General features: G+C 36.4%; 1 protein-coding gene across 6 annotated transcripts in view; it reads right to left on the bottom strand.

Moving 5' to 3' along the window:
* Nucleotides 1–18173, bottom strand: part of RANBP17 (RAN binding protein 17) — a 349536-nt gene that overhangs the window by 319796 nt on the left and 11567 nt on the right. For 4 of the 6 annotated variants that reach the window (XM_065905571.1, XM_065905570.1, XM_065905568.1 and 1 more), the window contains exons 2-4: nt 14434–14580; nt 10926–11016; nt 2830–2996 (exon numbers count right to left, since the gene is read on the bottom strand). In XM_065905571.1, the coding sequence (XP_065761643.1) occupies nt 2830–2996; nt 10926–11016; nt 14434–14580 (405 nt within the window). Of the gene's footprint in view, nt 1–2829; nt 2997–5893; nt 6016–10481; nt 10685–10925; nt 11017–14433; nt 14581–18173 lie in introns of those variants that run through there. The other 2 variants (XM_065905573.1, XM_065905574.1) reach the window with 2 other exon arrangements.

The raw sequence follows: 18173 nt of genomic DNA on the forward strand, positions 1-18173 counted from the left end.
GCTATCCCACAGTTTAAGTTGTTATCTCGCGTTAGCTCCCTCCAATTACCCTCAGGGCACTCAGGCCCGGTCCTTACCCTAAGCAATGCCGCCCCGCTCCTCTCTGTTCCACCCCCACTTGCTGGTGGCGGATGCAGGCATCTGGGGTACTTTTCTGCTGGGAGTTGCTTTTAGGCACATAATCTGTGGATTTTATTTATTTTTCCTCCCAGTTAGGTTGCCCTCCGAGATTCAAAAACTTCCCCCAAACCCACCAGCGCAAGGGTTTCCTGGTGTTTGGAAACTTCCTCTATTAAGACTCCCCCTTCCCGGGGCGGATCTCCGTCCCTAGCTCTTTTGTCTCTCTCTTTATCTTTTATATTTTGTCCTACACCTCCTTTCAAAGACAATGGGCTGCTTTTCTGGGCACCTGATGTCCTCAGCTAGCGATCAGAAGTTGTTTTGTGAAGTTTGCTCTGTGTTCAATTGTTCTTTCGATGAATTTGTAGGGGAGAAAGTGGTTTCCCTGCCCTATTCCTCTGCCATCTTGGCTCCATTACCAAATCTTTAAATCATAAAAAACCATGGAAAATTCTTGAAGAGATGGGAATACCAGACCACCTGACCTGCCTCTTAAGAAATCTATATGCAGGTCAGGAAGCAACAGTTAGAACGGACATGGAATAGCAGACTGGTTCCAAATCAGGAAAGGAGTACATCAAGGCTGTATATTGTCACCCTGCTTATTTAACTTATATGCAGAGTACATCATGAGAAACGCTGGGTTGGAAGAAGCACAAGCTGGAATCAAGACTGCCGGGAGAAATATCAATAACCTCAGATACACAGATGACACCACCCTTATGGCAGAAAGCAAAGAAGAACTAAAGAACCTCTTGATGAAAGTGAAAGAGGACAGTGAAAAAGTTGGCTTAAAACTCAACATTCAGAAAACTAAGATCATGGCATCCGGTCCCATCACTTCATGGCAAATAGATAGGGAAACAATGGAAACAGTGACAGACTTTATTTTCTTGGGCTCCAAAATCACTGCAGATGGTGACTAAAGCCATGAAATTAAAAGATGCTTGCTCCTTGGAAGACAAGTTATTACCAACCTATACAGCATATTAAAAAGCAGAGACATTACTTTTCCAACAAAGGTCCGTCTAGTCAAAGCTATGGTTTTTCCAGTAGCCGTGTATGGATGTGGGAGCTGGACTATAAAGAAAGCTGAGCACTGAAGAATTGATGCTTTTGAACTGCAGTGTTGGAGAAGACTCTTGAGAGTCCCTTGGACTGCAAAGCGATCAAACCAATCCATCCTCAAGGAAATCAGTCCTGAATATTCATTGGAAGGACTGATGTTGAAGCTGAAACTCCAATACCTTGGCCACCTGACTGATGCAAAGAACTGACTCACTGGAAAAGACCCTGATGCTGGGAAAGATTGAAAGTGGGAGAAAGGGATGACAGAGGATGAGGTGGTTGGATGGCATCACCAACTCAAAGGACGTGAGTTTGAGTAAACTCCAAAACTGATGATAGACAGGAGGCCTGGCATGCTGCAGTCTATGTGGTCACAGAGTTGGACATGACTGAACTGAAATGAACTATCCTTAAGTATCTGAATGATACTGAGCAGAGCATGATGGTCATCCTAAGAGTCACAGAGGAAGATTTAAGTTCCCCATATCAAACCCTAGAACATACTGTGTGGAATGGCCAAGTGGAATCAGTGGAACAATTTAAATTAGTGTCCCCTAGCTTCTATTTCGGAGAAGGCAATGGCACCCCACTCCAGTACTCTTGCCTGGAAAATCCCATGGACAGAGGAGCCTGGTAGGCTGCAGCCCATGGGTTCGCTAAGAGTTGGACACAATTGAGCGACTTCACTTTCACTTTTCACTTTCATGCATTGGAGAAGGAAATGGCAACCCACTCCACTGTTCTTGCCTGGAGAATCCCAGGGGTGGGGGAGCCTAGTGGGCTGCCGTCTACGGGGTTGCACAGAGTCGGACACGACTGAAGCAACTTAGCAGCAGCAGCAGCTTCTATTTGGGCTTCCCTGATAGCTCAGCTGGTAAAGAATCCATCTGCAATGTAGGAAACCCTGGTTCAATTCCTGGGTTGGGAAGATCTCTTGCAGAAGGGATAGACTACCCACTCCAGTATTCTTGCCTGGAGAATCTCCGTGGACAGAGGCGCCTAGTGGGCTACAGTCCATGGGGTCGCAAAGAATCAGACACAACTGAGCGACACAGCACTGCTTTTCTTTTTTCTTTCAGCTCAAATACCTGAACTTGTGTACGTTTTAACTTTAATTAATGAGGTTAAGAGCATTCTTGAGAAACTAGTATGACTCAACATGGTATAAGGTAAAAAATTTTTAAATATGTATCTTAAGTTAGGAAACCTGAAGTACTATCACCATGCTTCACGAGGTCACTATGCAACCCTATACAAATTAACTGACTTTTCTAAGCCTCAGTTTCTCATTTACAAAATGTAATTCCCTTCAAAGAGATGCAATGAGCATTAAGTTAGATAAAATACATGAAAATATACATGCCTGCATATATGGAATACACAGACTCACACACTTAGAAATGACAACATGTATTTTTTAAACTACAAAACATTTTAATTCGCTTTCTTCAGGTTTGGAAGTTAATATGACATGATCCTCTTTTCCTGGCAATAAACAATATAGGCTCCAGAGGATAAATAATAAACCATAATTAATATCGTTCTAGTAGCCACAAAACAAACTATACAGCTTTAAGAAAAGCAGTTTTCCAAACAAACAAGAATCACTGATGTTCTTACAGTGTAATAATGCCTTCTTACCTGAAGAAACGTCTTCACATCAGCAATAATTTCTCTGAAAACAAATCGGTCTTTCTGAACTTCAAACCACCCTGATTTAGTGATTTTAGCAATGACTTGAATTAAAGCTTGGATAACAAAGGGAGCCAGCTTGGGCTGTGATGCCACATAATTAAGAATGTAGTTTCCTGTAAAAAAAAAAATTCTATCATCATTTGGACTTTTCAGTAACATATTATGAATCATCTAACAACAGGCAGTGATGAGCTGTTCTTTGACAAAAAGTTAATCCCTTTCTCCAAAATATGTACTTACTCACATAGTTTTCCTATAAGGCTTATCTGTATAAAGCAAATTTGTTCCAATTCAATTGATATATTAGGGGACAGTATGAGTATAATGCAGATGTCACTTTTGTTTTTGCATAATTTCATTTAGGAAAAGAAAAAAAACACTAGGTGAATACAAAAGATTGCAACCAAGTCAAATAAACCAAGCCATACTCAAAATGTATGTTATTTACTAGCTATCTCAGTTCATCTCAGACTAGCTATCTCAGTCTGGTGAGCGTTACCAGACTCACTCATCCCTCTTGATTTTATAATTTTCCATCCTATTTCAGATCACCTTCCTTCCACCACTTTGTAATAGCTCACAAATTTCTTTGGAAGCCCACTTCCACAAACTTCAGTCTTCTTCAAGATAAAACCCATTTTTATTCTACTATTCAGTCATTTAACATGTGTAAACTCTACTATGCCTTTTGATTTCTATCCTTTTTTATGTGTCACTGACAAAATGTCTCAATTTTATTTCTATAACCCCATTTCTCTAACAAGCTCAGTGGTTTTTATTCTATAACACCACATGGCAGTCACTTTTAGGAATACATATGTCATGTTATAGCAAAAGTGACTACACACTATCTGGCTGTTTAAGTGGTAGAAAACGTACAAATAAAATAATGCAATAAAATAAGTATACAAGTTAAAGAATGTATGAACAGAATAATAAAGCGCAAAATAAAGTTTATACACCAAAATAATTAATAGTAGGTAGCAAATTACAGCTATGATGGAGGAGTAACTGAGGCAAAAATAGGCCACAAAGTCAAACAGAAAAATAGAAGAAAAAAATGTTATAAAAGGAAAAGATTCCATTTCTTCTTTGGCCTCAAAGGCCAGCACACAATTTGGGAAAAGAGTGAAGAAAAAGTAAATACTTCACTATTTAACTAAAAGTAGCTTTAATGGAAACAACTCCAAAATTTGAGAACACTTTCAACAGCTATTCTAACATGACAATTATGATGAGAATCGTGACATAAAAAAGAAAAGTTCTCACGACTGGCACATTTCAACCTTAATTTTTACTAACATTAAAATTACACACTTACACAAATTAGATTAAAAGACAGATTTTCCTAGCATTAAGAGGTTTCTCCTATGGATTAAAATAATATGGCTCTTTTAAACTTCATTACATATAATTTTTTATTTCCATGATAAAACTTAAGAAAATGATACTGTCACCTGAATATGAAAGAAAATCGATTTATTTACTTCTATTATTTTTAATTTCCTGAAAAATTTTAACCTGGAAGGGACATGAGGAATCCATATGTTAGTAGCAGTAAGCCACTAGCAAGGTAATTTCAAAAATAATAAAACAACCAAATGGGAGACAAACCAAGTTTCACATTTAAGGTAGGTATCAACAAGTACCACTCCCAAAAACCTTGAGAAAAGATACTAGCTAATACGTTTACTATCCAAGGCAAAAAAAAAGAAATTTAATAGACTCTAATTCTGCTATGTTGGTTGAATGTTTTACATATTCTCATGTTATGCTTATTTTTGGTTCAAACAAAAGTTTGGTTTTAAGTAAAAATAAAAGATACATTTTTCATTATCACCAAGAACTATACTAAATAACTAACTGAATGAACTTTTTGGCCAACCCAATACAGATTTATAATAGTATTCCAGTTTAATAAGCAAGTGCCAATGATAACAAGCAAAACAACAACAATCTCATCAGGAGCAGCCGAAGATAATAAGGAAAAGTCATACCAAGAAGAAAATGAAATGTTCAGTAATACACATGGGAGAATGAAATAAACAGCTGGAAAAATTCCCAGACAAAAGTTAATAGAAAGTTGAAAAGCTATGCACTAGAGGCTCTTTGCATGCCGAATGCCCATATGATAACAACAACAATATTTAGCATTTATGAAACAAGTTAGAAATTAAAAGTGCTGAAAAAAGCTTTATGTAGCTCTCACAACAATGTGAAGATATTGCTATTATTACTCTGTTTCTTAGCAACAAATATGAACGTCAAAGAGGTAAACAACTGTCACGGAGGCCAGGTTGTTTTGGTTTGAGTTTGTTTGTTGTTTTCAAACACCAGCCAATTCATATACACGTGTACACCTGTGGCAGATTCATGTCAATGTTTGGCAAAAACCACCACAAAATTGTAAAGTAATTAGACTCCAATTAAAATAAATTAATTAATTACAAAAAAACACTCTACTAAGTCCAACCTTGTAGTCCAAACTTTGTGATCACTTGGCTGATACTTTCAGTGTTACACATTATAGAAATTTAACATGAAATACTTTTTGACTGATTAATTGAAGTCAAGTAAAAAACATGCCATAAAGTCTATTAGAAAACACACAAAAAGATTACAAAAGAAAGGGGAAAGACTCAATCTCTTGAGGCTTTGGACTTTGAGACTCAAAATCTCTTTGGACTTTGGTCCAAAAGGCTAGCATGTTATTTAAGGGAAAAGGTAAAGAGAATATAAATACCCCAATATTAACTACAAATGCTTTAAGAGAAACAAATCTAGATGCTGTCTGTGAACACAAAAATTTGAGCTCAAGAGCTAGCTTAAGAAATATTTTGAGAGAGAATACATACAGAAAGAAACTATCAAGAGAAGATCAAGATAAGATTTAGGAGGTGAAAATGTGGGAAAACGGCAATCTTCACACATGGCTGGTAAAAACACAAAATGGTACAGGCACTTTGAAACACAGTAGTGCAGTTTCTTTAAAAGTTAAGAATAAACTTACCTATGACCCAGCAATTTCATTCCCAGGTATCTACTCAAGAGAAATGAAAACATATGTCCACTCAAAAACTTGTGTGTCAATGTTCATGGTAGCATTACTCATTGTGGTCAAAAAAGCAAAAAATACCCAAATGTCCATCAAGTGGTGAAATGATAACAAGACATCACATATCTATGCAAGGGAATATTATTCTATAATTAAAAATGAAATATCAACACATGCTACAACATGGATGAACCTCAAAAACATTTTGCTAAGTGAAAGAAATCATATGTAAAAAAACTACACATGGTAAGATTTTATTTAAATGAAATATCCACAAAAGGTGAACGTTATACAGGCAGAAAACATCTTAGAGGTTGATGGTATGGGAGCAGGGCTGTCAATGAGCATGAGCATTTTGGGGGTATGATGGAAATGTTTACACAAATCTGTAAATTTACCAAAAATAAAAAATTGTACACTTAAAACAAGTAAATTTTGTGATATGTAAATTATACTTCAATAAAGCTGTTTGAAGGGAAGTTAGCAAGGAAGAAAAGAGAGAGGGAAGGATTGAATAAAGGACAGAGAAAGGGAAGGAGAACTGACTGATTTATATAGGTAATTAAACTTAAGCTACACTTTTATTTAAGGATTGACCTGATGGCTCAGATGGTAAAGAACATGCCTGCCAGGCAGGAGACCCAGGTTCTATCCCCAGGCTGGGAAGATCCTCCGGAGAAGGGAATGGTTACCCACTCCAGGATTATTGCCTGGAGAGATCCACTGACAGAGAAGTCTATGGCGTTGCAGAGTCAGACACGAATGAGCAACTAACACTTTTGGAGGAGGCTTCCCTGGCGGTCTAGATGGTAAAGAATCTGCCTACAGTGCAGGAAAGTTGGGTTGAATCCCTGGGTCAGGAAGATCCCCTGGGGAAGCGATCACAAAGAGTCAGACATGACTGAGGGACTAGTACTTTCACACTTTTATTTGAATACAAGATTAAAAGGATAACATTCCAGGCTAGAGAAAATGCAAGAAAAGGCACCAAGGCAGAAATAACACGGTATGGGAAAAATACCTCTGGTACAACTAAGAGGCTAATACCAATGAAGATATAAGACTATGAGGATGATCTACCAGTTTCAAGATCATGAAAGGACTTTGTTGCCAAGCTGAGAGGAAATGGTATTTTAATTGATGGGCAATAGTAAGACATTGTAAATTATACTAATAAAGGCAGAAAACAGAGTCCTGAACACAGAGAATAAGCAATAGAGTTAATGCTGGGAAACAATGAAATATGTAGTCTGGGACCATATCATGAAAGAGTGAAAATTCTGGACTTGATATAAGAAAGGCAATATGACTTTGAGTAAACCTTCACATTTTCCATTTTAACTGATATGCCAATTATTCTACTACACATGTCAGACAGGTCATAACATTCTAATCTACTTGAGGAAGCAAGAGTAGTTAAGTCAAACCCAAGAAACTCATAAAGGAAACACATCATTTGTCGCTTAAAACTGCATTATAGTTTCTACTTTACTCCAAATTTCTTTTGAGTACACTCATTTTTAATGAGTACACTTTTAAGTATCCACCTAAATTATATAAGTGAAAACAACAATCTGAATAGGTCCATATCTATTAAATTGAGTCAATAATTAAGTGGCATGTATCCTAGGTATGCAAGCATTGTTCAACAATTGAAAATCAATTAATGTAATCCATCACATCAATGGGCTAAAGAAGAAAAATCACATGATCATAACAGATATAAAAAAGATTTTTAAAAAATCCAACAGCCATTGATGATTAAAAAAAAAAAAACTTTCAGGAAACAACGGGAACAGGGGGAACTTTCTCAACTTGATAAAGAACATCTATAGAAAAAACCACAGCTGATGAATAAAATCAAAGAACTAAATAAATGAAGAGATATCCCATGTTCACGAATAGGAAGACTCAATGCTGTCAAAATGTCAGTTCTTCCCAAACTGATCTATAGATTCAATTGCAATTCCAATAAAAATCCAAGCAATCTGGATATTGACAAATTGATTCTAACGTTTATATAGAGAGGCAAAAGACCCAGAAGAGCCAACACAATACTAAAGGAGAAAAACAAAATTGGAGGTCTGACACTACCTAACTTTAAGACTTATTTTTATAAAGCTACAGTAATTAAGACTGTGTGGTACTCGTGAAAGAACAAACAGATCAATGGAGCAAAAGAAGAGAACTCAGAAATAGACCCACATAAACACATTCATCTGACCTTTGACAAAGGAGCAAAGGTGATAATATGGAGTAAAGATAGTCTTCTCAACAAATGGTGGCAGAAATGGACCTCCACACGCAAAAAAAAAAGAAAAAGTCTAAACACAAAACCTTCACTTTTCACAAAAATTAATTAAAAATGGCTCACAACTCTAAATGTAAAATGCAGAACTATAAAAATTCCTAAAAGATAAAAGGAATAAAATATAGGTGACCTTAGGTTTAGTGATGACGTTTTATAAATAACATTAAAAAATAATTGATAATGTGGACTTCATTAAAATCAAAAGCTTCTGACCAAAGGAATGAGAAGATAACCCACAAACGGGGAAAATCTTTGCAAAAGACCTGATGAAGGACTATTTACAAAAATATACAAGGAACTCTTAGAACTCAACAATAAGAAAGCAACCTGACTTAAAAATAGGCAAAAGACTTAAGACACCTCATCAAAGAAAATATACAGATGACAAGCATATAAAAAGATGTTCAACATGACATGTTATTATCAAACCATATAAGAATGGTCAAAATCCACAACACTGAAAACACCAAATGTTGGCAATTATGTGGGAGAACGGAATTCTCACTGCTAATAAGAATGTGAAACTGGTACAGCCCCTTTGGATCACAGTTTGGTGATTTCTTACAAATCTAAACATACTCTTATCATACATACAATCCAGCACTCTCCTTAATATCTACCAAATGAGGTGAGAACTTATATACACACAAAAACTTGCTTCATAGCAGCTTTATTCATAATTGCCAAAGCTTGGAAGAAATCAAGGTATCCTTCAATAGGTGAACTGATAAACTGTGGTATGTGAACAGACAAACCATGGTGCATTCAGACAATGACATGTCAGTCAGTACTAAAAAGCAATGATTTACTAAGCCATGAGAAAACATGGAGAACCTTAAATGCACATTACTAAGTAAAAGAAGCTAATCTGAAAAGGTTACACACATAATTTCAACTATATGACAATCTGAAAAAGGCAAACCTGCGGAAAGAATAAAAAGATTAGTAGTTGCCAAGAATTAGAGGGAAGGGAGAGATGAATAGTTGGAACACAGGCGTTTTAGGGTAGTAAAATATTGATACAATACAGTAATGGAGGATATGTGTCATTTATACGTTTATCCAACCCCACAGACTATACAACACCAACAACACCAACATTGAACTCTAATGCAAACTACGGAGTTTGGGTGATAATGATGTATAAGTGTAGGTTAATCAGCTGTAACAAAGGTACCCACTCTGGTGCAGGATGCTAATAATGGTGGGTGTGAATACTGAGGAAGGCTATATATGTAGAGGACCAGAGGCGTATACAGGAATTCTCTGTACTTTTTGCTCAATTTTTCTGTGAAGCTAAAAGTGCTCAAAAAAAAAATTCTACCTAAAATATGTTTGTGTATGTTGCAAAGTTGAACAAAATCACATTATGACAGGTTTATAACATTTGACTTATTTTTTAAACTGTAGATTTCTCTTTTGCTTTCTTAAGCACACAAGTCCATGACAGAATAGATAAATTCTCCTCTAGATATTCTTCAGCCCATACATTTTTTTGGTAGATGTTCCTTATCAAGTTGAAGAAGTTCCCCTCTATTCTTAGGTACTTAAAGAAATATCAAACATATAAGACAAATGAGGAATTATTGTGGGATTTGATCATTCAAAAACTGAGCTTAAAAGAACCATCGTACATAATACTATACTTTTTCTGTTACACAAACATGAACCATGTGAACCTTGAGGCTAGACAGTAGAATGAGTCAACAGTCTACTTCCAATATGAAAAAGATAACCAAAAAAAATCCCCATACCTCAACTATTGGAGCTTTGTCCATACAAAAAACAACACACACTTAAAATCTTATTAATATCTTACCTTTGAAAAACCTATTGGTATATTACAGAATCAATTTTCCAACTATACTAAGTTTCAAGCACTGTTCATCCCTAAACACATTATTTTCCTAGAAAGAAGGAAACTACTTTCAATTTTATATGCATCCCACAAGATTTTGATATAGTATTCTGAGAATAGAGTAGACTTCTCCCATCATCTAGTCGTATATGAAGTTAAGACAATCGCTAAGAGCATGAACTCCAAATAAATTGTGCAAGTTTGAATCAGCTCTATTTCTTCTAGCTGTGTGATCTTGGGTACATTATAGAGCCTATCAAATGTAATTTCCTCATTTATAAAATGAGGATAACAATAGTGCCCATCTCAGAAGTTCTGTAAATAAAATGAGATAGTGCAAATCCTAGTATATGGTACAGACGATTGGTCCCCACCTTCTGTCACCAGGGGCCAGTTTCATGGAAGACAATTCTTCTATGGTGTATTGGTGGTAAGAGGGATGGTTCAGGCAGTAATGCAAGTGGGGAGCAGCAGATGAAGCTTTGCCTGCTTGTCTGCCAGTCACCTCCTGCTGTGTGACTGGATTCCTAACAGGTTGAGAATCAGTGCAGATCTGCAGTCCAGGGATTTGAGGCCCCTGGTATAGACAATAAAATGCTACTTCTTATTATTTATTATCAAACTAAACAGATGCTTTTTTGATGACACATTTTTGTATTACACATCATCATTCATCACCACATATGTAAAGGAGACTTGACCACTCATCTTTAAAAATGACAAAATAACTTGCAAATTTGTTAACAGTTGAGTATATTTAAAAGAAAACTTATTTTTAAAGTGCAATTTGATTTAAAAAAGCATAATAAACCACTTACTGATATCTATTCTCTGTTCAACTGGCAAAGGACTGACTCGGCTAACAAGTTTTGAAAGACAAGTTGCTGCAAGGAGTTGAGCATAGGATGTCTGTAAAGAAATAGATTTTATTTATTATTATCATATACTATGATAGGAGCTTTTCCTAAGCAATATTGGCTATTTTTCAGGTTTTCCAAATTGGCAGATCTACAAGGGATAAAATATACACATACATGCACACACGAGCAAAAAATCCCTCATAAGGGTAGTTGAGGAAACCTTTGCAAAGAGCAAGCAGTTTAGAGGGGGAAAAAAATGATAATGAGCAAGTTCAAACAAAATACACATATCATGTCTACACAGTACTGCAAGATCCGGCCTCTGATTATCTCTTCAAATTCATCTGGTTTTTCTCTTCACTATCCTCTGTCCACAACAGCCCTCTTACAGATCCTTTCAACGTCTTTCCTACCCTGACCTCTCCTCTCCTTCAGATCCATATTGGCTGTATTCACTCTGGCCACTAACTGTCTTAATAGCATGCTCAAGTCTTCAAAATCTTGTTCAGTTATTCACTATACCCCCAGCAATCTCTTGTAAAGTCCTTTCTTTTTTATTCTCTAGACCAGAGGTCAACTAACTAAGGCCTGTGGATCAAATCCTGTCTGTTCTTGCAAGGCCCATGAGCTATGAATGGTTTTTACTATTTTAAACAGTTGGCAAAAAATAAAAATAATAATATTAATACTATTTCGTGACATGTGAAAATTACATGAAATCTAAATTTCAATGTCCATAAACAAAATTCAATAGAACATAGCCACACTCACTCATTTATATATTGTCTATGTCTGCTTTCAGACTATGACAGCAGAGTCAAATAGTTAAAACAGTATATGGCACTCGTTGCCTCCTACTGCTGCTCAATGCACTATAAACTTCCATGATGTACTTACTAACTCTCACAGCATATAAAGTACCATGAGTATCACCATGACATGTACCTTTTATTATTACCAGCACATATCTGTCATATCAAAACAAGAAAAGATAGGAGTAGACTTCAAATGTCTAACTTTTAAGGCACAGTGAAATGTGGATTATTTTGTTATTGAATTAGATAGCAAAGCAATGTGCTTTTTATGCAATGGCACTATAGCTGTCCTAAAAGAATACAATATATGCTGACAATATCAGACTAGGTACTCCTGCCAATAATCCTAACTCACAGGGAATTAAGTCAGACAAAGGAGAAAATGTTAAACAATATATATAACACTGAAATTTTTCCACAAAATAATAAAGACTACAACCAAAGTTAGGTTTTGAAGTGGCTTACTTGTTAGCCAAGTAGGAGAGCCACTTACCAACAAAGAACTAATTAAATCACCATTATTTTCAGTAGCCAAAGTTACACATGCAGAAAAAATGAATTTCAGACTACTTGCCTGTCAATGAGAATAGGGCCTGGACAGTTAAAAACAACAGAGCAACATCAAAATTCAATTTCAAACCAGGTGAAAGATTTGGAGGCTCTCCTTAGTTCTTTATGAGTTAACAGATGTTATCAACACATATAGCTCACACTGTTATCAATATGATCTGCTTATTCCAGAACCCAATGCTAAGTTTGAAGTGACTAAAGAATTAATCTTCATGAAGACTCTGCATGAAACTACTGGGCAGAGTATTTTCAAAGAAGCTGAGAAAATACTAATCTGTAACCTAAAGTGGTTGCTAAAAGTGTCACGAGCAGCGGTAAAATATATGGAACAGAAAAGGCTTAGTTGGACAAATTTACAAAGCTTGTAAAAACTTAAGAGTCTAGAGTCTGGTTATTCATCTTATTATTCATCAGTAGACACTCTGTAGTAAATATCTGAATCTATCATGTGTTAATGAATCAATGGTATTAACAGTGGATTTTAAACTTTCATGAATTCATCTTCCATTCTGACAATTAATATCAGAAACAGAAGCTTAAAATTCTGACTTGCCCTACCATCCTACTAGTTCAGTAGCCTGGCAGTGGTAAAGTCTTACTGCAATTTTTTTTGGAGGGGCTCAGGACTAAGACTGAAATTTTTCTGAAAGAGAAGAACCATCTTAATCCACTATTGCTAAACATTAAATGGCTTTCGAAATTAGATTTTGCTGCAAACTTGATAAAAGTCTCTTAATGAATTCCACCTAATGTTACAAAATTGTATAAGGCAAATAGTGCTTAGTACTAATATTAAACTAAAAATGTAATAAAGTCATTCCAATAACAACTAACACTGATTAAATCACAAATAATATCAAGCTGTTTTACACATTTTCCATACTGTCAAATGTTTAAAAAAAAGTAGCCAAATCTCTATCCCTGAGTATATTTTCTGAGCTCAAACTATGTTTTCAGGCCTTGATGTAAGTGCAAAGGAAATTTCAAAATCCATTTAACTGAGCAATTCAGGCACCTTCACCTAACCTTCAACTGGAAGTGATTAATCTAGAATATAATCACATCCTAAAAGGCAAATATCAAGAGAAATTTTAATGCAGTTTTATACATGCCATCTAAGTGATGAATATGCTTAATTAAAATCATATGCTCATAAACTGATATCAATACACGGTAGTTCCTATCTGTGTGAAGACATTTTTAAAGATGACATTTGTAAAATCTCTTTACAAATACATATTAACATATGGACATTTGCAGTCAATGCTAATGACAGGAAATACCAACTCTGAACTTCAATTAAGCAAAAACGTTATCCCTAAAAGAATAATTCAATTCTTTTCATCAGTAGATTTACACTACAAAAAACTGTACTCAATTATAATTATTTTAAATTTCATCAACAAAACTTCATGGAAATTTTTTTCTCTCTTCTGATAGGCATATTTACAAAACATCCTTGATTTTTTATCTTGGTCCACAAAGACTAAAATATTTACAATCTGGCCCTTTACAGAAAAAGTCTGCTTTTTTCAACCTCTGCTCTACAACCTCTTACCATATCATTCCACAGCTCTTTATTTAAATATCTATGCCTTCTCAGATAAACTATGAGTTACTTTAATGTATGTAAATAAAGCAAGTAGGTAGTACAGTGCCTGCTTTTACAATTAAATATTTGCTAAATGATGCTGAATGAATGACTATGAAACTCTACAAGACAGGAAGGCAAGAGCATTCCTCTGAATCATTCCTTCACATTTCAGAGTTAACTACAATCTGCTTCTTCCACCTAGACTTTTTTTAATTCCAACTTTTTAAAATATAACTTTTTCCACTGATAGAAGACTTAAAAGGGGGCCAAGAGGAATCAAGAAAGTATTTCATGTTATTTCTACCTCCTGGGATCTTTCCTAAGTTTTCTTTCTAGGCATTCCAACTCTTTGACAGTCAAATAAACCATTAGTAAAAAGACACGTGGTAATACTTAGTTAACCTACACTGCTAACCTACACGCATTGATTAACACTGACATATACCTACCGAGCTTTCATTGTTAATTGCTATTATCAAATACTTACTGTTCCTTGTTCTAATAAAAGTTGACACTTGCTGAGACATTCTGGGCTGTCAATAAGTTCCAGGAGTGCTTTCTCAGCCTCTATTCTTTGTGTAAGATCAGTCCCTATGTAGAGATGAGTACACAATGCTTCCAATTCAGCCAAACTCTTGAGAAGAAAAAAAAATCAGCATTTTACTTGAGTGGAAAAAAGATAAATATGTTAATCACAGGACACAAGAGATGCAAATATCATGCATGTACTCATCAAGTCAATAAATGCTTATTGAGCTACTTCTACTTACTAGGGGCTACAGTGTTGAACAAAAAAAAGGCAAATCTCCTAGCTCTAAATTACTTAAATTTAAACTGACAGTTCTGTGATGGAAAAGAAGTACAGAAAGAGGGGGACTTGCCTAATCCAAGGAGTTTAAAAATGTATGCCTAAAGTGGTAACATCTACAGTGACCAGAAAGGACCAGTCATATGAAACAGAAAACAGTCCAGACAAAGAAACAGCATTTCCTGGGGTCCAGAATAGAGCGTAATCATCTCAAGGCACTGGAAGATCAGTATGACTGGTAAACAGACAGCAAAGAGGAGATGCCAAATGAAGGTAAAGAGACGGGTGAGGGGAACTATCATGTGCAAGTTGCAAACATTATATCAATTTACATCCTTTTTCAGACTGTAACAATGTCAACGGTTCCATCGATATAAAAAAGATATAAATATACACTGATGTGGGTCTTCTAAACTAATGACTCATAGTGCTGCAGGTGAACCCTGGCTTGATTCTCAGGAACTATGACTTAACCCCATGTTACTTATAGCCAGCTATCATGTTGCAGATTCTATGATACAGATACAAGGAATCATTCATTGTGCTTAGCATCAGAAAGAACACAAATAACAAATATTGTCAAAAATGTGAAGAAAAGGGAACCCTCATACATTGTGGGAATGTAAAGTAGTGTGGCCACTTTGGTAACAGTAGGGAGCTTCCTAAAAAAAACTAAAATAGAACCATATGACCCAGCAAAAAACCAGGATATATATCAAAAAAAAACCCCTAAAAACACTAATTTGAAAAGCTACATGCACTGCAATGTTCACAGAATAATTTACATGTGCCAAGACATGGAATAAACCTAAGTGTTCACCAACAGATGAATGAATCGAAAGATGTGGTATACACACAAACACATGCATCACTTCAGTTGCTCAGTCGTGTCCGACTCCAGGCAACCCCATGGACTGTAGCACGCCAGGCCTCCCTGTCCATCACCAACTCCTAGAGCTTGCTCAAACTCATGTCCATCAAGTTGGTGATGCCATCCAACCATCTCATCCTCTGTCATCCCCTTCTCCTCCCACCTTTAAACTTTCCCAGTATCAGAGTCTTTTCCAAAGAGTTAGTTCTTTGCATCAGGTGGCCAGTCTTGTGGAGTTTCAGCTTCAACATCAGTCCTTCCAATGAATATTCAGGATTGATTTCCTTTAGGATGGACTGGTTGGATCTCCTTGCTGTCCAAGGCACTCTCAAGAGTCTTCTCCATCACCACAGTTCAAAAGCATCAATTCTTCAGCACTCAGCTTTCTTTATAGTCCAACTCTCACATTAATACATGACACTGGAAGAACCATAGCTTTGACTAGATGGACCTTTGTTGGCAAAGTAATGTCTCTGCTTTTTAATATGCTGTCTAGGTTGGTCATAACTGTCCCTCCAACAAGTAAGTGTCTTTTAATTTCATGGCTGAAGTTACCATCTGCAGTGATTTTGGAGGCCCAAAAAATAAACAGTCATTGTTTCCACTGTTTCCCCATCTATTAGCCACGAAGTGATAAGACCAGAAGCCATGATCTTAGTTTTCTGAATGTTGAGTTTTAAGTCAGATTTCTCACTCTCCTCTTTCACCTTCAAAAAGAGGCTCTTTAGTTCCTCTTCATTTTCTGCCGTAACGGTGGTGTCATCTGCATATCTGAGGTTATTGATACTTCTCCTGGCAATCTTGATTCCAGCTTGTGCTTCATCCAGCCGAACATTTTGCATGATGCACTCTGCATAGAAGTTAAATAAGCAGGGTGACAACATACAGCTTTGACGTATCCTTTCCTGATTTGGAACCAGTCTGTTGTTCCGTGTCCAGTTCTGTTGCTTCTTGACCTGCAGAGGCAGGTCAGGTGGTCTGGTATTCCCATCTCTTGAAGAATTTTCCATTTGTTGTGATTCACACAGTCAAAGGTGGTGGCATAGTCAATAAAGCAGAATTCGTTTTTTTTTTTTTTGGAACTCTTGCTTTTTTGATGATCCAAAGTATGTTGGCAATTTGATCTCTGGTTCCTCTGCCTTTTCTAAATCCAGCTTGAACATCTGGAAGTTCATGGTTCATGTATTGTTGAACCCTGGCTTGGAGAATTTTGAGTATTACTTTGCTAGCGTGTGAGATGAGGGCAATCACATGGTAATTTGAGCATTCTTTGGGATTGCCTTTCTTAGGGATTAGAATGAAAACTGACCTTTTCCAGTCCTGGCCACTGCTGAGTTTTCCAAATTTGCTGGCATATTGAGTGCAGTGTTGTCACAGCATCATCTTTTAGGATTTGAAATAGCTCAGCTGGAATCCATCACCTCCACTAGTTTTGGTCATAGTGATGACCAAAGGCCCACTTGACTTCACATTCCAAAATGTATGGATCCTGGTGAGTGAACACATCATTGTGATTATCTGGGTCATGAAGATCTTTTTTGCATAGTTCTTCTGTGTATTCTTGCCACCTCTTCTTAATATCTTCTGCTTCTGTTACGTCCATACTGTTTCGGTCCTTCATTGTGCATATCTTTCCATGAAATGTTCCCTTGGTATCTCTAATTTTCTTGATGAGATCTCTAGTCTTTCCTATTCTATTGTTTTCCTCTACTTCTTTGCACTGATCACCAAGGAAGGCTTTCTTATCTCTCCTTGCTATTCTTTGGAACTCTGCATTCAAATGGGTATATCTTTCCTTTTCTCATTTGTTTTTAGCTTCTCTTATTTTCTCAGCTATTTGTAAGGCCTCCTTCAGACAACCATTTTGCTTTTTGCATTTCTTTTTCTTGGGGATGGTCTTGATCCCTGCCTTCTATATAATGTCACGAACCTCTGTCCACAGTTCTTCAGGCACTGTCTATCAGATCTAGTCTCTGGAATTTGTCACTTCCACTGTATAATCATATGGGATTTGATTTAGATCATACCTGAATGGTCTAGTGGTTTTTCCTACTTTCTTCAATTCAAGCCTGAAGTTTGCAATAAGGAGTTCATGATCTGAGCCATAATAGTCAGCTCCCAGTCTTGTTTTTGCTGACTGTATAGAGCTTCTCCATCTTTGGCTACAAAGAATATAATCAGTCTGATGTTGGTATCGACCATCTGGTGATGTCCATGTGTAGAGTCTTCTCTTGTGTTGTTGGAAGAGGGTGTTTGCTATGACCAGTGCATTCTCTTAGCAAAACTCTATTAGCCTTTGCCCTGTTTCATTTTGTACTCCAAAGCCAAATTTGTCTGTTATTCCAAGTATCTCTTAACTTTCTACTTTTGCCTTCCAGTCCCCTATAACTAGAAGACATGTTTTTTGGGTGTTAGTTCTAGGTCTTGTAGGTCTTCATAGAACCATTCAACTTCAACTTCTTCAGCATTACTGGTTGGGGTACAGACTTGGATCACTGTGATATTGAATGGTTTGCCTTGGAAATGAAGAGAGATCATTCTGTCACTT

This window comes from Muntiacus reevesi, chromosome 14 (genome assembly GCF_963930625.1).
Source record: "Muntiacus reevesi chromosome 14, mMunRee1.1, whole genome shotgun sequence".
NCBI classification, from domain to species: domain Eukaryota; kingdom Metazoa; phylum Chordata; class Mammalia; order Artiodactyla; family Cervidae; genus Muntiacus; species Muntiacus reevesi.